Source organism: Convolutriloba macropyga, chromosome 1 (assembly GCF_964194025.1).
Source record: "Convolutriloba macropyga chromosome 1, txConMacr16.3, whole genome shotgun sequence".
NCBI classification, from domain to species: domain Eukaryota; kingdom Metazoa; phylum Xenacoelomorpha; order Acoela; family Convolutidae; genus Convolutriloba; species Convolutriloba macropyga.
The window spans coordinates 7,395,756-7,416,463 of record NC_134468.1 but is presented as its reverse complement, the minus strand read 5'-3'; the positions used below and the strand labels follow the sequence as shown (position 1 = coordinate 7,416,463).

The following is a 20,708-nucleotide window of genomic DNA, read 5'->3' as shown; positions in this document are numbered from 1 at the left end:
TGAAACTGAGAGAAACATAAATCTTTATTCTTAATTTCCAGAATGGATGGGTCAGCTTATGAAGCACGGACAGATCCCTAGAAGCAGTTAAAATACAAAAAATGTGCTGCTGTTTTTAACGTTAAATAGTTGAATAGTTGCTCTCGAACAAAGGTTGAAGCAGTTATTGTAAAGGTGTGTCTTTTTCATGCAAATTTTTTGCTTGACCATTTGATGCTAGAACGTTCTTTCGATTTCAGTTCTCCAGTAACTTTTTCAAGCTTGACCTCTCGATTTTTGCGTCGCCTAAATTGCTCTTATTCCGAAGTTAGTTCGGTTGCTAAAACAAAAGTTTAGATTTTAAGTTCAGCATTCATAAGACCCCGATAGCCTAGTGGATAGTGATTCCGTCGCTTACTACGGAGGGCGCGGGTTTCACCCCCTCCTTGGAGGTTTTTTCATCCTTACATTATCTAGGCTAATGCACCCGTCTGAATTAATTTGACCGCCTGTAGTTTGGAACAATTTGTCCGACGTTTGTCGGTTTATGTTTATTTATTATGCTCAAACGGAGTTTAGTAATTATTTTAGTCCTGTTCGTCTGGTCTCTGCTCTTTTCCGTCCTTCTGGAATATGGTCTGACCGTATATCGTTCGACATAAAAATTTAGTAAAGATTCCTGAGAATGATTTGGAGATAATTTTGGACACTTAAAGCGCATATTCGGTGTTCATTACTACTGCCTCATGTTTTGATGTATGTGTCCCTTTCAGTACTCTACCCTAGTCGTCTTCGTTTGCAGATTTTTCTGGGAACTTTTTTACCTTCTCACAACCAGAAGGCTACTGGCCTCGTTTAAGAGGTTTGGTTAAACTAGATGTGCTAAGTCACGTTCCCGAGGTATCCCATTATTAAAAACAATTCTTCTGAAATCTGTCAGTTTTAAAAGTTTTTAATTGCTCTTGAACGCAGTTCATAGCAATTATTGTAAACGTGTGTGTCTTTTTTTATGCAAATCTTTCGCTTGACATTTTTGCGCTTTTCTTCTAGAACATTCGTTGACTTCTCATATTCGTTGACTTAGCCTAATTGTTGTGATAAACTTATTAAATAGATTGGTTTTGGATAAACTGATAAGATACAATAATTGAAGAAAGCTTTTGGCGAATAACCTGGATTGGGTCGAAAATTCTTCATTCACACTTTAATATACCCGGTTAGGGTGGAAACTATCATCTGAATTATACCCGGTTAGGGTGAAACTATCATTCGACAGCAACGAACTACAACAAAAGTATGGCTATGGTTGCGGATAACATCAGATCATGGGCGGAACAGTCTGCATGCTACTTGTGTGATGACATTGTACAACGAAATGATTCCATAAATTGCGTAACCTGCAGAAAAGCAGCACATAAATCCTGTATTGGCATTAAAGCACCTATAAAGGGAGAGATATTATGGAGTTGTGAAAATTGTGGCTTACCCTCAGTTGGTGATATAACCAAACAACTATCAGAATTGAGCCAGAAAGTGGAAGACCTGCAGAGCGTTCCGGAAAAATTAACTCAGATGCATGCAGAAATTAAGCAACTAAAACCGAAGTACAGCTCATTTTTCCAGAAGCCTACTGTATCGCAAGCGGTCACAAACTCAATATCAGAAACTTCGCAAAAGCCACTGTTTATGTTAGACCCAGAGAGAAAAGGTTCCCTCAACCAGGAACATGGATTTCGGCGCAATAGACTTGACAGCAATAACAGTGTAAAACGACCCAAACCAAATGACTGGGATGATATCGATCAAGGCGACTTTATTGCTAAATCGAACAGGCCAAAAAGAATCCAAAATGTTGGCACAAGGGCAAGTTCCGATGACTTTAGTGGAGTGAGAAGAAAGCAAAGCAGACGGCACATCTATCTAGGACGCTTGAATACAAACTGCACTGATGAATTGATCAAGAACTGGTGTGCAAATAATGGAGCTGAGTTACTACATCTTAGAGAAATAAGCAGAGAAGGGTCAAAACTGAGAAGCTATCATCTAGTTTTCCCAGAATCTTCTTCGGACATCATTGAGAGAAGCGACTTTTGGGCGGAGAATGTTGTGCATGGCAGATACTACTTAAACGAGGAAGCGAGGAATTGGCTTAAATCTATACCGTCAGATGAGAATGCATCTAACTGACTAAAAAACCGTCTTTACTGTGGTCTGCTAAATATCAGGTCGCTCAGAAATAAAACAAACGAACTTTCAGATGAAATCTTAAACAATAATTATGATATTTTTTTATAACGGAATCGTGGCTGTCAAGCGATTTTGATGAAAACTATGTGTTAACTCAGGCGTACGAAAATTCACCGCTTTATAGTCATCATAATTTGCCTCGAACAAACTCCCGAGGGGTGGATTAGCGGTCATCTACAAACGTAAAATCGAACTTACACTTCTCTCGCATACAAGTACGTCAGACCTTGAAGCTGCCTTTTTCTGTTTTCCAAAGAAAGTAATCACTCTGTGCTTGCTCTACAGGCCACCGTCAGGCAGCACAAAAGTGTTTCTTGAGTTTTTATGCAATAACATTCAACCCTTATCGATTGAGAGCGACCTGTTTTTAATTGGTGATTTTAATATGCCTCAGAGCACTGCCCTAAGTTCCTTTTTCGAAGAAACCTCCCTAACACAGCTAGTGAAGAAACCAACTCATCGTGCAGGAAATATTCTGGATCTATTGGTAACAAATGAACCGTATTTATTTTCTGAGATCGAACAATAACACTTAAACTACAGTGACCACGACCTCATCAAATTTTGCCTTTTCAATGAGGTTGTTTCCTCAAATAGCGTAAAGCAAACTGTTTTCAGAGCGTGGAAGAAAGCCGATATAAATAAGCTTGCGAATGATGTAGAGTTGTCCTTAGATCTGGATGGACACCTTACCTGTGTAGATACTGCTGCTGAACTCCTTGTTGATTCAATGGATTTTGCTGCAAAAGAAGCCATTCCAATCGAGAGGCGCAGTTCCAAATTGGCTATTTGTCCTTTCTTCGACAGAGAGCTTCAAGATTTAAAGAGAGACAGAAGAAAGCTCGAGAAAAAGTATAAGAAAAATCCAGACAACCAAAGTAAAGAAAAGTTTCTGGCGGCAATCAGGAGATGCAAGGAGATGTTCAAACGAAAGAAAACTGATTTTTTTGATGAGCAGGTTAATCGAAATGTCGATCTTAAAAAGAATCACAGCAGCTTCAATATGCTTATGGGCGTTAAAACTACAGAAAAACTGCCGGTTGGTTGGGGAACAGATGCTGAAATTGCACAAAAATTCAATACCTTCTTTGAGGAAAAGGTAACAAAAATCAAAAGTTCTATTGAAAACGCCACCACGACAACAGTTGATAAACTAATCTCTTTAAAACCAATACACACAAGTCATGTTATTCCAATGAGTGTTTTCAATCCCGTGGATCTAAATGCTCTGGACAAAGCTTTTACTGAAATGTCAAATAGCTACTGTGAACTAGATTCCATGCCCACTGTGCTCTGCAAGCAGCTGTACAAATCCTGGAAATTGTTCTTTTTATTCTTGATAAACATGAGTTTTCAAAACGGCATTTTGCCTAAAATTTTTAAAAAATGCCTTGTGAAGCCGAAACTTAAAAAGCAATCTTTGGACACAGAAGATCCCAAAAGCTATAGGCCCATTGCAAACTCTTCCTTCCTTTCTAATCTTCTTGAGAGAACTGCAGCCGGCCAACTACGGACACATCTAGATCAAAATTGCCTGCTTGACCCACAGCAATCAGCATACCGACGTTTCCATTCTACAGAAAGTTGTCTCCTCAAGACCATAAACGACCTTTATGTAGAGCTTGACCAAGGAAAGTACCTTTTAGTAATTGGCCTTGACCTAAGTGCAGCGTTTGACACTCTGGATTTTGCTAATTTTGGGAAAATTTTGGAAGTGCGCTTCAAAATAACAGGAAAATGTAAACAGTGGATCATGTCTTACTTAACTGAAAGAAAACAACAAACTCAAATACGGAAATCATTTTCTTCAGAGACTGAAGTTTTCTACGGAGTATCTCAGGGCTCCATTCTCGGACCGATGATTTTCTCGATGTATACAACCCCAATTGGTGATCTTATCAAACAATGTAACCTACGGTACCAAATGTACGCCGATGACACAGTTTTGTACACCACAATCGAAATGGAGGACGAAGAGCCACTTATTGAAACGCTGAGGTTACAAGTAAAAGAATTGTTTGGAGCTTTTACAGCTTTGCAACTCAAAGTTAATCCGGACAAAACTGAAATAATGTTATTGTCTACTAAAAAGAAACGTCCAAATATCACAACGCTAAAACTGGACAATTTTGTCTTGAATATCAGTAGCAATTTGGTTTCACTCGGTGTTAATCTTGATCAGCACTTGAGTTTCGAAAAGAATGTCAACAAAATCACGAGCTCTTGCTACAATGAACTCAGGAAACTCTATAGAATAAAACATTATCTTTCTTTAGAGTCACGAAAAATTGCTGTACAAAATCTAATCATCTCTAGGCTTGACTACTGCAATGCTATATTGGCGGGTTTAAACATCAAAGAAATAACAAAATTGCAGAGAGTACAGAATGCCGCTTGCCGATTCATTTTTAACCTTCGAAAATATGAGTCTTGTCGAGAATTCAGATACAACCTGCACTGGCTGCCTGTTGCTCAGCGAATCGATTTCAAAATTTTGACATATGTTCACAAAATTGTGTTTAACCTTAATGTGCCACTTTATTTGAAAAGTCTAGTGATTTTACAGTACAAATATAATCAAACTCGCTCTGAAAACAAATGGAAACTGATGTTGCCAAAAATCAAAAACTCTTACGGTTCACGAGCTTTCTCTTTTCTTGGCCCAAAGAAGTGGAACGCTCTGCCCTCACACCTACGTTGCATAGCTGATCATACATTGTTCAGGAAAGAGTTAAAAACGTTTCTTTTCTCGAGTTCTTACTGAATGCGTCTTTCAGAGAGAAGATGGAAAACAAAATTGTTCGGAGGTCCAGAATAAACGAAATCAAATGTAATTTATTGGAACGACGCTGTACAGTCGTCGAATTGAGTAAACCGTACCGCAAATTAACCCTTCCAGAGAAAAGTCAATTATTGTTTCAAAATTGTATCTTAGGATCATCGCTTGTGTAGTGCGTGTTTGTTGAAAACGCAATTACTATATCTTGCCCAGGAGGCTGTATCTCAACACTCTGCAGCGATCGCGTAATTGAAAATATGAAATCATTTGGTGTAAGAAATGTAGTTGTCATGGCTGGTACAAACAACCTGTTCGATAAACGTAATAAACCACTGATGGGACCAGTCGAAACATCAGATGAGATGTATTATCTTGTTGAAAAACTCAAGTTCTATAAGTTTAAAGTAACGATTATGGCACTAATTAACCGAAAAGACAAATGGAAAGTCATTAAGAAAGTAATTGACTGCTACCGGGATGTTGCACGCGATCATCGGATTCCTTTCATTGAACATAAAAAGTTTCGATATCGACATATTTCGTCGGATGGAGTGCATCCAAATCCGCAAGATATTCGGGAGTTGGCGTCTGATTTTCGGTATGCTTTCAAGCAGATTAAACAGTGGCATTTTTAAAGCAAGCATGGTTTTATCAGATTTTAATTCAGCAGTTGTGAGAATTGCTTGGTTAGAGCAGAAGTTTGACGTTCGATTAAATGCTCGGTTAGAGCAGAATACTTAGTTTATAGGCTCGGTTTTATCAGATTTTAACTCAGTAGTTGTGAAAATGCTCGATTAGAGCAGAAGCTTGTCCTCCGATTGAATGCTCGGTTAGAGCAGAATACTTACAGTTTTGAGGCTCGGTTAGAGCAGAAGACATTCGGTGAAAAACATTGGTTAGAGCGGAAGTTATGTTAATTGTTCTAATTTGGGATCATGTATATTATTGGAGAAGAAAGAAGATATTCTATTTGATCTGCTTTGGAAACATGTCTATGCTCGGATAGAGCGGAAGTTATTCTAATTGTTCTTTTTTTGGAACGACATCTATGCTCGGATAGAGCGGAAATCTAGATGAGATCATGAATCCAACCTACCTCTGTGTCCAGAAGAGGTGGAGAAACAAGACCCTCTACTACTACTACTACTACTTCTCATGTGACTTTTTTACGCTTTCGTTCATCATTTTTGAGTGATCTCTAGTGCTCTGAGGTTGCTAATATATAACCGGTTGCAGCAAAGCGAAAATTAACTGACAAGTAGCGCAGTGGTAAGTGTGGAAGGCCGTGGTTCGAGAGGTCAGTGGTTGGAATCCCGGTGGGGTCAATGTTTTTTGCACCCATTAGGAAAAATTGATCTAGAGTAAAGACCTTGATGAATTAAATTGCCTCGCCTGTCGTTCAAGAGCAATTCTTCCGACATTTGTCGGTTTATGTTTATTATAGTAATGTGAGAATGTCTGTTTCAGTGCCTGAAAGCGTTGCAGCTTCTATTCACGTGTATGACATGTCCCAAGTTACCAGATGAGTTGTCATTAACGGACCTGAAGACACAGTTGAAGTTACTGCATGAAGAAGGAGAGAGACTAAAAGGTGCGTAAAAAGCAACGAGTCATGCAATTGCTATGCGAAAATTATTCAAGAATCAAGATTCAAAAACAATGCGGTTGTTTTAAACAGTTCTGATCTATGCCTTTTCTGAATTATGGCGCTGAAGAATCTTGAAATTTTAATTACCAACTGGTTATGCACATTTGCCTCCACATTTTCTTTGTGACGGTAGCGATCGAAATTTTTAATTCAACTCCCACTCATCGAATGAGTGCAATGGACCGGTGCATTATTTAATGAGTTAGTTATGTATGAATGAGTTAAATGATTGTCATTATATATCTCTTATGTAGTTCAAACAATATGCACAAACTAAGCCTGGGACAGGGGGCACAAAAAGAAAAAATCGAAATATTACCATGTGAAAAGAAAACTAAGTAGGTATAGTGATGTCAGATAAATTTGGGGAATATTTGAAATACAGGAACGATCGCAGGAAAGGATCCTGCTGTGATCTCCAGCTCCGGAAGTGTAATATCATCATCTTCAGTTATGACAACATCTGCCACCAGTTTGCCCTCAGATTCGTGCACCCTACCTCTGAAAAAGATGAAACTGTCAACAACAACATCCGGATGTCAATCAACAGAAAATACCATATGCCCTGCAGAGTTATCAGACTGTGAAATACAGCCTATAAAATGCACAACTGAACAGAAAACACCACCTGTGACGTCATCGGTTTCTAGTGTGACGTCACTGAATTCTAGTAACGAAGAAAGTGCCGCTCCCTCCACCTTGAGAACGGATTTAACGCCGCGGAGCAATTCGACCAGTGGATTGGAATCCGTATTAAAGTCAAAATCGCCGCCTCAATGTAACGTGTCTAAAACTGCAGTACTAAATTTGATTAAAAACTTAAACTCTACAAAAACATATCTTGAGCAATTTGAAGAGCGTTGCGCCCAAAAATAAAAAATTAGTTGAAGCAATGCAAAACTATATATATTGAAGAAGTGGGTAAGATAAAATAAAAAGAACAAATTAAATGGAAACTTGTGCTTGTTTGTGTCTGAAAATTGAGATTTGTTTTCTATTTTTTCCTGATTATCTGGTGCTAATTACTCTCGTGATTACCCTAAACTTAATTTCTCCAAACTAGATTTCTGCTTATATATATTATTGTACTCCATGTCCTTAAAACTGTATAAAACCTAACTTTCCTTTCTCCTTCCTCAGTTCGTATATAGCTCAAACTGAAGTTTCGACGTTTTTCTCCAGCTTAACTCTCTCAAGTTTCCGTGAACGAATTGAGGAAAGTTTTCGTGTATTTATGAACGTTTTCAGTTAGTTATTTGGTTTTCTACGGAACTGTTTCTAACCACAAGGTAACACCCCACCGCCACGCATACCTTTGTAAAGCCTCTTTACATATAGAAATAAGTAACCGTTAAACGCATAAGTTTTCTGCTGTAAATTTTTGGAGGATCTCTGCGAACTTGTATCAAACGGGGGTTGAACATCATGTGTGAAGTTGGAATTTGTTTTGTGGTAGGAAACAGTTGCAGTATGTGAACCCTTCTAATTGGATGAATGGTTCTTTTTATTTATAATCCGACCTCCTCGTGTTCTTCTGAATGTTGTACTGACCAATTGTGATCCGCGTCGTGACTATGCTGCTAATGATGATGATGTTCTCTATTACCTTCAGATTATAAATACCTTCAAATTGACTCAAAACTCAAATTTATGTTTGAGCCAAATATTATTTTTGTCTAGCGCAAATTTTCAAACAATTTTTGATATCTTTTTAATAGCCGCTGACAGCCTCTTAACGGCTATTATGTAGGGGCTCTCCTTTTTATTACAATTCAAAGAATTTGAATTGCATTGGGGCGCTGTCTTTTTTTCACACATTTTCATGATTTTTGAAATCAAATTGAGTAGTGATTTTGGTCACGCTGAAACAGGAAGTGGAGCGGAAAAGCGACGTGATTTTTTTGCTCTATTTTAAAGTAGTGAGAAAGCGGTGAAATTCGCTAATGGATGTCACTATCCATTCATAGTTCATTCTAGGCCTAGTGTTTTGTTTGAACCAAATTTCCCTTTCTCGCCAGTGGTTTTTGATCACATGCGGCATTTTGACATTGATTTTCTGTTTTTTTTTTTTCATTTTTTTATCTGTTTCTTTAAAAAATGGTTTTTCTAATTCACTCATAGTCCGTTCTAGGTCTAGTTGTTTGTTTAGTCAATGAAAATTCTTTGTCTTTTACGCCAGGACTTGTCCTGTTGTTTTTTTTTAATTTGCTTTACATTTTGATAACGTTTTTAGTTTTACATAAGTCGCGATTTTCACTTTGACTTCTAACCTACCTCACTCACTGTTTCAACTGAATGGATTTTAAATTTTGTCACGCTTTCAATTACGCAATGTGGCGAATACTGTCAAAGCCAATGGTCAAAATCAAAAGAGACGGTAAACCGATAAAGCCCGGTCATTAAGTCATTGAGAATTATGTTGTCAAAGTTCATTAGAGTGTTTGCTAGCTGATTAGCTTTAGCTTACAATTTAGAAGCTGAAATAATTATAGTTTTAGGATCTTACTGAAACTGCACGCCAAATTAGAACAGTTTTTGACACTGAAAGAAACAGAAAAAAATTCGGCCAATTTATCTCTTCCTTTTATTCTTTTTCTGTTTCAGTCCCAATGTGCATCAAGTGCGTCAGCGGCTGCTTTTTTCCGGCAATCTGCCAGCTATGTTGTTATTTTTCTTCCCCCTCAGTACGGTCTTCCACCAATCCCTTCAGATGTATTTAGATGATAGATGGCGCAAAATACTTACGCTAATTAAGGCTTCAAATGAGCTACGCTCATTGTAGCGATCAGCATACTTTGTCCCCAACCTCAGTAGATTTTAATGATATCCTCCAAGCCTACAGGACAGAAAAAAATAGCAAAACGGGGAATCGTAATCTTTAAGATGTTTTTCAGATGGAAGTAAATGACTTTGAGGTGCGGTAACAGAACTGTTCCCATTTGAAGTCAACAGCATCTAGAAAAGAACATTTGATTCATCCGCGTTAGAGGGATTCCTCAGTGAAGAGTGAAAAAATCTTGATTTGTGGTCTAAGAGTTTGAACTTAGGCCAATAATGGTTCTTAAACGTTCTTCGATATCTCAAATGATGAGGCAACCCTCATTCTGGGCAGTGTTTGTGCCTGTGGGTGCTCTCCTCTTTTATATCAACACCTCACTTCTCTCAAGGTTCCAAAGGGTGGAGAAAAGTGTGGACGACTCCAAAGCTGATTTCGACGAGTTTATCAAACGCCGAAAACAGATTGTTGATGCTCATAAAAGTAACTGAAATAATTTTATTTGAATATTGTCCTTTTTAATAGCCGCTTCAGCAATTCCAGGCGGCTATTATTGCGCTCCTATTTTTTTTATCGTCTAACAGATATTTGTTTCGTCTTACCCTTACTTCTTGGAATTGACTTTTTCAATGACTTCAGTGACTTCTACTGCTTTGCAGTTAAAATTTGTGTTCGTGACGTCATTTCTGCTTTTAGGTCAATTGCGTGTCTTACCTCACTAAAAAATGACTTCTGGACTCACTTATGGAACTTTAAATTTTATGAACTTTTACTAATAAAGTTCAATAGTGTGCATCTAAGTAGTGCCAAACTTATATGCCCTAAATCCTGAGTAATCGAGTCTTGAGTATTAATTTCGAATATTAATTTTGGAAAAGCTCCATTAGGGTTTTTTCCTTGTAGAGCAAATGTGTCTCATGAAAATGACAGTCCGAATCTAACCAACAAGTCTAGTGGTCTATTGAGAAGCTGGTGGTCGATCTGTCAATCCTATTTCTTTAGTGGTTTCAATTCATGGTAGGCCACAAGCGTCTATCGCGGCTATTTTCCGGCAATCTGCCGGCTATGTTTTATCAAAGTTGTGCTTGTTTGAAGCTCCTTTGTCTGAAAGGTCTACATCAGAAAATCTGAGAAACGTAATTTTTGAACACTCTAATTCGGTTTTTAATTGTTCTCGATCGCAGTTTGAGCAATTATTGCAATTTAGCTGCGATAGACCACGCCATCTACTAGTTTGATGGTGCATCAAGCAGAATTAATGAAACTTTATCTGAGAATAATGGTCTTGAAGTAGCTTTTTATCAAATGGGGAAAATGTCAATGATCTATGCATGAAATGTCAGTTTTAAATTGCTCTGGTTTGCTCGATGTTTTTAATTGCTCTCAAACGAAGTTTTTAGCAATTATATTAGTCCTTTCGGTCTTTTTTAATGCAATTTTTCGCTTGACCAATTTTTTGTCTGACGCATTTGACTTTTCGTTCTCAAAAACGGGATGAACAGGTAGCCCAGCGGGCGGGCATTAAGTGCTGTTAGAGCCTTTCAGCTCACTCGTCTTCAAGTATGCGATTCACAGAATCTGTTTTGGAGACTGATACTTATGGTGCGAAGTTTCTTAGAGATTGACTCCCCCACTGTTGCCCCCACCCCACTGTTGACACCGCATCAGACCCCGGCGCACCCCAACCCCCCCCCCTTGCTGCGCTCACTTACGCCCCCTTTAGCCTAAACTAAATTAAACTTAAGCTAGCCTCACTAAACCGTGCCTAGCTAATGAAGAAGGGGCTCGCCGGTCGATTGAGAGCAGTTCGCCCGACTTAAGTCGGTTATGTTTATTCATAGCCGCCTCATTTTTATAGCGTTATTATAGCCTCTATTATAGCGCTCCTATTTTTATTCCAATTCAAACAATTTGAATTGTATTGGGGCGCCCAAAGATCTGCTCACACATTTTCTTGATTTTTGAAGTCAAATTGGAGTAGTGATTTTGGTCATGCTGAAACAGGAGTTGGAGCGAAAAAGCGATTGGTTTTGCGGCGTGAATTGTTTTAGCTCTAATTTTAAAGTAGGGTGTGAAAACGGTGTTTGAACAAAAATTCGCTTGCTAGTGGTTTTTCTTGTTCACAGGCAGCAATTTCGCTTTGGTTTTTAATTGATCTCGAACGAAGTTCATAGCAATTATTGAAAACGTGTGTCTTTTTTATGCAAAATTTTCGCTTGACGTTTTTAACTTTTCGAGTGACTTTTACGCCCTTGACTTTTTGCGTTTCGCGTGATCTAAAGTTCTCTCAATCACAATTTCAAGCAGATCAACTCAATTGGCGGCAATTTAATACAAAGCCAAAAAAATGCGACGAAACTAGTGCCATTTTTCACTTTAAATCTTATTAGTGGTATATGTTAACCTCCGTGGTTATTTGAAGCCCTTTATTGATTAAGACTCCCCCTCTCATTTAGACCCCCCTCCCCATATAGACTCCCCCCGACTGAATCAGGCTGCAATTTATTAGAGCTCCCACTAGTCGTTCGAGAGCAATTCTTCAGACGTTTAGTCGGTTATCTTTTACTGTTTTTTTCGATTTTTTGGATAGTTTTTTTTCAAAACGGTTTTACCAATCCATTCATAGTTTATTTTAGGCCTAGGTTTTTGAAACAAATTTTACTTTCTCGCTAGTGGTTTTTTCGTTCACATGCGGTATCTTGACATTGATTTTCAGTTTTCTATCTGATTTTCCCAAGTCCGTTCTAGGTCTAGTTTTTGTTTCAATGAAAATGAATTGTACGTCAGGACTTCTTCGCTTTACCTTAGTTCACATCTTGTTCATCATTTTGAGTGAAATCTTTTTAACATCTCTTGACTAGTTTTACTCTTCTCTCATTTGGCTCAATGTGCCTTTAGATATCGGTTGCTCAGCAAATTGATTCAAAATGAACAGAGCCAGTAGCGAAAAACTAAATCAGAAATGGAAACGGGATAAACCCATAGAGCCCAGTTTTAGATTCCCATTACTCGAACTTTGTTCTTATAAGTCTTAGTTACCATTTCAAATGCTCATTGGTATTGATACTAGCTCCTGCATTGTCTCACTATCAAACAGGAGTGTGTTAAACTACAAAACGACATCAAAATAGATCGCACTTTAAAACTTTGTCTACAAAAATCTTTTTAATTTCATTATTTTTTCTCTTCTTTCAATCCCAATCGTTGTTATGGGAATCAACGACAGCACCTATGTTTTATATAAGTCCTGCGGTCCATTTATGCGCTTTTTATAACAACCAATATTTCGTCTCACGTTTTTGACTTTTGTATTTGGAAACGGGATAAACAGTTAAAGCCCGAGGACATAAATTTTTCTTAGAGCCATACGGCACACTGGTCTCTTAGTATGCGAGCGATTCGAAGCAGTTCAAAAGACAAAATTGTGCTGTGAAGGGCGGTTCTTAGAGTTTAACACCACCAACTTGCTCCCCAATGTCCTCCCCCATTCCACTTTATTCCAACCGTAGCCCCGCACTCTAGCCCCCACTTGCGATAACTAGTTGGCAGGGCAATCGTTTGTTTTTTTTATTTGGTGGAGTTGTTCTAATTATTATCCAAATCCATTCCTAGCTATTTTTGATCTATTTTTCTTCAGTCAATGAATATTCTTTCAATTGTAGCTCAGGACTTGTGCTGCAATTTTTTATATATCGCCAATTTTTTTTTACATTCAATTGACGTCACGCTCACTTCATAACTCCATTTATCCGTTTGTTTATGCATCTTGGATTGAAACCTTTGCGTCATCTTTGGCCTAAGTTCCGGTGAGTTTTTGTTCATGCATTTGATTGAGTTTTTGTCAGACGTCACTTACTTCTCTCAAAAAGACCCCTCAGTTTCAAATTGATTTGTGACAATTTCAATTAAAGGAGATAATATCAACTGAGCATATGTCACTCTTGTAGACAGTCATTCGAGGTTCTAATAGCAATTATACATCAATTAGAAGATTTCTAAGTCTAAATGACATTTCAGCATTTTCTAAAATTCTATCCATATTTTGGGTCGGCAGATCTACGAAGCTGTCGGGGCTATATTCTGGCAATCTCTCAGCTATGGTTGTGTATTTCTTTTTAATGCACAATTTGTGCTCAAACATTATTGCATTTCTGCTTATTCGCGAAAAAAAAGACTTCTTCACACTTGACTACTTGAGTTTCGTGGATCTGAATTGGTGATTCAGCAATAAGACTGCTGCTAATTTGGTCAGATTGTAATAGAAAAGATAGCCCTTTTTTATTGCTGCGAATCTTTAGGCTGAGCGAAGCTATACTGGGGTGCTCTTGGTTTTTCGCAAAGCAAAGGTGAAGTAAATCGTCGCGCCAAAACTGTCAGTGGAGCGAGCGAAAAAGCAATTAGTTTTCCAGCGTGAAATTCGTCCTCTTATGTTTAAAGAGAATAGAAAACCCGGTTGGTGGACTGATTTAATAAACATTTTGCCCACATTGCATAAATTATTTATCGCCAAAATCCTAGTTTAAACCTCACGCTATGACAAGGGCAATGGCAACCTTAATATTGTGTCAAATAAAAGTTCTTTTTAATTGCTCTTGAACGAAGTTCATAGCAATTATTGTAAATGTGTGTCATTTTTGTGCAAAATTTTCACTTGACGGTTTTGACTTTTCGAGTGACTTGTACGCCCTTGACTTTTTGCGTTTCGCGTGATCTAAAATGCTCTCAATCACAATTTCAAACAGATGAACTCAATTGGCGGCAATTTAATACGAAAAGTCAAATGAAAAGTGCACCGAAACTGGTGCCATTTTTTTTTACTTTAAATCTTAATAGTGGTATAGGTTAACCTCTAATGTGGTTATTTGAAGCCCACTATTGAACTTCTTAGTCCCATTTAGGCTCCCAGCAATTTAATACAAAGCAAAATAATGCGCCGAAACTGGTGCCATTTTTCACTTTAAATCTTAATAGTGGTATATGTTAACCTCCGTCGTTATTTGAAGCCCTTTATTGATTAAGACTCCCCCTCCCATTTAGACACCCCCTCCCCATATAGGCTCCCAACCCCCCCCCCCCCCCCGACTGAAGCAAGCTGCAATTGATTAGAGCTCCCACTAGTTCGAGAGCAATTCTTCGACGTTTAGTCGGTTATGTTCTCAGATTTGTAGAGAACACTTTCGCGTACTCAAAGGTTTCTGTAGTTTTGATGAAATCGGATTTTGTGCGGATAGATTTTTGACTTCAAAAGATCACGGTAACCTTTTGATCGAACGAAAAACTGAATAAACAAAGTTGGGTTGAAATATCAGTGAAAAAAGTGAATTATGAACCTTTCTCTTCTCGGAAGAATTCCACACCTAATTTTAGTTTGCTAATGCTTAGGGCTTTATCGACGGGAATGCGTTGTTATTTGGTGCATTCTAAAGAACCTTGATAAAACTGACAAATTTTGAAACGCTTCGACTGAACGAGGTGACATTAATTTTATGCTGATGTGAAGACGAATGTTAGTTAAGATGTCCAATTACATATAATGTATTGATATGGTGATACGGCCGATGGGCAAAAATGGTTTATCTTAAGGAAAAATAACTGAACATTTCTAAAGTTGGTTCAAATCTTTGGTTCAAATCTTTGGTTCAAATCTGACGATGAACACAGATTGAGTTGTGTAAGCAAGAAAGGAAATGATTTTCAGAAATGATTTTCATTGAAGCAAAATTATACTTGAATTCGCCTTACTGTAATGGAACCAAGCTAATGTTAAAAGAAGTTCTAATCGATGTTAAAGGTTCGATTATAGTAATTGTATAATTGTTTAGAGAGTTTCTAGGAAAATCCTATACAATAAACGCGTGAGCTCTAAATTTGGACAAAATTTTTGCATGTTTAAGGCGCCTCTCGAAGCGCATTTTTAAGAGCCGCATTGAGCAGAATGGTTAAGGGAACATGTCGAGAGAGTTCAATGACCTAAAAGGCTCAAAATAGATGGGTGAGAACCGAACCTAGGACAAAAGACTGTTAGTCAGACGCAGTAACCACGAGGCTGAGAGGGCTTGAAAGTATGCCGACCCAGAGGGAGGATTTACTGTCCTGGGTACTTCGTTTTTTTAATTGCTCCCGAACTAAGTTTGAAGTTCTTATTGTAAACGTGTGTTTTCCTGCAACGTTTTAGCCGTACAGGTTCTGCGCTTTTCTAGAAATTTCTTAGCTTTTGAACTAAGTCTTTCACATTTTACATTTTCAATTTTGCGTGATCGCAAATGCTCTCAATCTAAAGTATGTTTATTGATACGATAAACGCGATTGTGAGAAACGGTGGTATGTAGTCGTTATAGCGCAGTTGGTAATATGGATGACTGCTAATCTGAGGTTCCAGGGTTCATACCCGTGTCGGGTACCCTTCTTTTTCTAGACATGAAAATTTCTAATCAACACGATTCCGCCTGTTGTTCGGGAGCACTTCTTGCGACGCTGAGTCGTTTTATGTTCTTGTGCGTGTTAGAAAAATTCTAATCCTATATTTTCAAAGCGTGAGCTCTAAATTTGGACAACATTTTTGCATGTTTAAGGGGCCTCTTCAAGCGCATGTTTAGGAGCCGCAGTGAGCAGCATGGTTAAGTGAACTTATCGAGAGAGTTCAGTGACCGAAAAGGCTCAAAGTAGATGGGTGAGAACCGAACCTAGGACAAAAGTCTGTTAGTCAGATACAGTAACCAAGAGGCTGAGAGGGCTTGAAAGTATGCTGTCCCAGAGGGAGGATTTTCTGTTCTGGGTACTACTTTTTTTTAATTGCTCCCGAACTAAGTTTGAAGTTCTTATTGTAAACATGTTTTTTTCTGCAACGTTTTAGCCGTACAGGTTCTGCGCTTTTCTAGAACACTCTTAGCTTTCAACTAAGTTTTGCACGCTTTACTTTTTGATTTTTGCGTGATCTCAAATGCTCTTAATCTGAAATATGTTTATTGATACGATAAAATCGACTGTAAGAAACGGTGGTATGTAGTTATAGCGCAGTTGGTAAGATGGATGACTGCTAATCTGAGGTTCCAGGGTTCATACCCGTGTCGGGTACCCTTCTTTTTCTAGACATGAAAATTTCTAATCAACACGATTCCGCCTGTTGTTCGGGAGCACTTCTTGCGACGCTGAGTCGTTTTATGTTCTTGTGCGTGTTAGAAAAATTCTAATCCTATATTTTAAAAGCGTGAGCTCTAAATTTGGACAAAATTTTTGCATGTTTAAGGGGCCTCTTCAAGCGCATGTTTAGGAGCCGCAGTGAGCAGCATGGTTAAGTGAACTTATCGAGAGAGTTCAGTGACCGAAAAGGCTCAAAGTAGATGGGTGAGAACCGAACCTAGGACAAAAGTCTGTTAGTCAGACACAGTAACCACGAGGCTGAGAGGGCTTGAAAGTATGCTGTCCCAGAGGGAGGATTTACTGTTCTGGGTACTACTTTTTTTTAATTGCTCCCGAACTAAGTTTGAAGTTCTTATTGTAAACATGTTTTTTTCTGCAACGTTTTAGCCGTACAGGTTCTGCGCTTTTCTAGAACACTCTTAGCTTTCAACTAAGTTTTGCACGCTTTACTTTTTGATTTTTGCGTGATCTCAAATGCTCTCAATCTGAAATATGTTTATGGTTAAGATAAAAGCGATTGTGAGGAACTGCGGTTTGTAGTTGTTATAGCGCAGTTCGTAAGATGGAGGTCTGCTAAGCTGATGTTTGAAGTGTTTTTCTGTTACCACTAACCATAAAATTGCTATGAAACTAAGTTTTGCGTAGTTTTAGTCGTTTTGTCTAATTTTCCTTTTTTTATAGTAAATATCAGTCGCAATTGAGCACAATGGTCAACAGTTCTCCTAAAGTAATATGTTTTAGGGGTTCTTAATCATGCAACCTAGCGTAATAACTGCGTTTTGAGACGCGCTTTAACATCCTTTTTAAGCTCATAATATGCAGATTTTGCACTGATTAAGCTTACGGTATTGCAAAATCAAGCAAGTCACAAATGCCATTATCCAGCAATTTGGTGTAGAAAGAGCAAAAAACAAGTGCAATACACATAGATAGCTTAAGTTGTGAGACCTATGGCTGTTGAAAATGGGTTCGAGCCCGAGTTGGTGCGAAACAGAAACCTTTACTTCTTTTGAACCTTCTATTCGTGTAAATGATTTTCTGGTTATGGTTTTGCGGGCCTGCTTGTCAATTTAATCGTCTCCAGTTTGATAATTTTGCCAGGAGTGCTAATTCTGCCATAGTGCCATATATTGCAAGTATTCGTAATCTAGTTTGAACCTAAATGCGCGTTGGTTTAGTTATTACCTTGTACCCAATTTTAGTCCGACTTCAGACATGTCAATTACAAGAAAACAAAATCAGATAAAGACTGGTAAATAATGCTATAAAACGAACTTCAATGGTTGTAAAAGCATTTTTGCGAGAAATATATGAAGTGATCTTCTGATCCGCTCAATAATTCCAATGACTCATATTGAGATTGATTTCGCCGATTTTCGAAAAAGGAAAAACTAAAATCCTATTTTAATCAAACCCAGATAAAGGCCCAGACCAAAGTCTCTTCAGACCACTTTTGTCGCACATGGGGTCATAGTGCGGTCCAAATTACAGGGTCAGGAAATTGTTATGATCGCACAAAGTTCTGATTTGGATCAAAGTCGGCGTAGTACGGAAAATGATCGCACAAGGGTCTGATCAGAGACCAAATTCTGGAGATATTCAGGAGAATTGTGGCATGAAACTCTCGACTAGGGTTGTGCGAAAGTCTGATCAGAGAACAAAATCTGAACATAGTCTGGAAAATGAACGTTATCAACAACGAGACAACAGCCGTTGAGGAGAAGAGAATAGTTCAACTACACAATCTGAGCAATTTGCTTTGACTAATGAAATCATTAACAATTTGAATAAATAAAAAATAAAAAATAAAAAAAAAATAAAAAAAAATTAATTCATGTTTTGTTTTCAATCATTTTGAAATATTTGAGGCAAAGAATGTTAAAGTTTAACTTAGAGGATGTCCAGTGACTTTTTTCCTCTTTTTTCATTTTTTTAAAAAAAAAATTGCACTTCCTTATGTAAGAATGAACTTAATCACTGAGTGAAAGTTCGTTTTTTTTTGTTGCTATTTTCAATATGCAGTATAAATAATAATGTTCCGCGGAAATCACAGAACTTTTTTTCCATCTCAATACTCTTGTTTCAGACTAGATGACTGCGGAAATCACGGTCAGCTTGAAACTTGCTCGCGGAAATCACGAGCCGAGTATCAAAATGAAAGTTTTTTTTTCTTTTTATGTTATACTTCTTCCCCTATTTTTGTTTCTTCGTGAGGCAATGTTTCAAAAAAAAAGAGAAAAGATTCTGAATGAACGATACCAAAAACTAGTGCATTTCCCCCTTTTTCCTTGTTGGCAGGAGACAGCTCTCAGTTATTCCCAGTCTACATCAACAAAGTATAACATTTGTTTTAACAATAAGTTTAGCAAGTAAATACGAAACAAAAAAATAATAGAGTTCAAGTTCAAATATCAGTTATTATCTTTAGTCTTGCGCCAGTCCGTTATTTTTAGCTTTGCGATTGTTTGTCTGTTTCTTTGCAGCGGTGCAAAATTTGTCTTCGTCGTCACAATTGTTTCTTTTTCGTTTGATAAGATTAAGATTATCCAGCTCGTCAATTTTCGTAACTCTGACGAATTCGTTTTTTACTCTACCATTGTCTACTAGCATCGAAACCAAGCAGTTGTTTGTGCTGGTAATTAGGTCGCGTCGTATAGCTTCAGCATTGATAGCTGCCTCGCATTCCGGTAATGGCTCGTTCAAATAGATATTTTTGCTATTTGTTTGATTTTTTTTGTTTCTCAGTGCTCTGTGTTTTTTGTAGATCATTGTTTTGTCCTCAAAATAAAGAAACTTGCATATGACAGTCGGCATTATGTTGTTGTTAACAGTACTTGGCACAACATGGCATGCTTTAATAGCATCGTATTGAATTTTCACACACAGATAATTTTGAAAAAATTTTAGCGTTTCGCTGGTAACGTTTTGAACCCTGTTAGCATCGAAAGGAGGGTTAACTATCAGTAAACTGTCCTTCCTAGAGTACCTCTCCTGTGCACGTAAGCGATTTTTTATGTTTTGCTGTTGATTTTTTAAATTAGCAATAATTTTTCTTGTTGACCGACTCGGATTTTTAGATCCCTAACTTCATTGGACAGACTTCTTACCTCTTCTTCAGCATTACTAACAACATTTGCAGAACCTGCAGAACGACTCGTTCCAGAGCACTCCATTTGTACACAACTCACAGTATAAGAAACTAAGTAATATAATGATAAGTGGAAAAAAACTCAAAGTAAATTTGAAATAAGCTCAATTGTCAAGTCAAAAATCAATCTCGGATAAAACTTAGACTGCGCAGTTTAGAACGTTTCAAAAAGCCATTCTTCTTGAGGTCAACCGACTGTTCACTTCAACATTTTCTCTTCTATTTAATAAGTTTATCACAACAAACGTCGATTCTTACAAAAAATCTTAAGTCCAACAGTCACAGGTTGATTTTTTTTTCACCAGGGGAAATTGTTTTGAAAGGTTTTTTTTTTTGGGGGGGGGGGCAAAATAATTGGGGTGGAGGAAAACTTGTCTAGGAGAAAAACTGAGAAAACTCGAAAATTTTTGCTGTCTATAAACAACCTTAATTATTTATAAGCTGAATTTCTAGTCTTTACTAAAGTATCTTCAAACCTTTTGGTAAAGAGTTCAGACTAATTTATGCCCATTCCTTGAAACAACTTTTTTTTGACGCGCGTACTTTATAAATAGCGAAGAGCATAATTAGCCGATGCTTCATTAAAACTCAATATTTTGGCTCTGAGGAAACGAGAGACGCAGCTGCTCTATTTTGCACAAGACTTGAGAGCTTTTGAATTCTTTTCACGGGGATATTTTCAAGAAGAACTCAGGAAAGCTCTTACGATTTCTCATATTTAAATAAATTTTGCTTTTCTTGGCAAGTCATTGTGAAATCAAATAAAATTGATCAACTGAGTTCAAAATAAATGTATGGTTTGCGAAAGTTTTGTTTTGGTCGTGGCTGGTTTTACTGCTCACTTTTTTATCATATGACCTCTGTTAGCCCTGGCTCAGAACTGTCAAAGAGGTAAAAATTGTCAACCATTTTTATTTCATTTTCAGCAAGTGCTCTTTGATTTTGTTTCAAATCCTGGCAGTGACTGCTCAGGCTCGAGGTGTCTAGTATG

The 20,708-nt window shown here is 37.7% G+C and overlaps 2 protein-coding genes across 3 annotated transcripts in view; one reads left to right on the top strand and one right to left on the bottom strand.

Moving 5' to 3' along the window:
* The window catches only part of LOC142344528 (ubiquitin carboxyl-terminal hydrolase 34-like), a 128,083-nt gene extending 120,311 nt beyond the window's left edge, over nucleotides 1–7,772 (top strand). Inside the window, exons 30-31 of the mRNA XM_075396274.1 lie at nucleotides 6,473–6,596; nucleotides 7,039–7,772. Of these exons, the coding sequence (XP_075252389.1) occupies nucleotides 6,473–6,596; nucleotides 7,039–7,529 (615 nt within the window). The 3' untranslated portion in view covers nucleotides 7,530–7,772. The remainder of the gene's footprint in view (nucleotides 1–6,472; nucleotides 6,597–7,038) is intronic.
* The window catches only part of LOC142334689 (uncharacterized), a 293,593-nt gene extending 273,634 nt beyond the window's left edge, over nucleotides 1–19,959 (bottom strand). For both annotated transcript variants that reach the window (XM_075382926.1, XM_075382935.1), the window contains exon 1: nucleotides 19,939–19,959. The gene's annotated coding sequence lies outside the window, so the exon portion shown is untranslated. The remainder of the gene's footprint in view (nucleotides 1–19,938) is intronic.
* Between the last annotated feature and the right edge of the window lie 749 nt (nucleotides 19,960–20,708).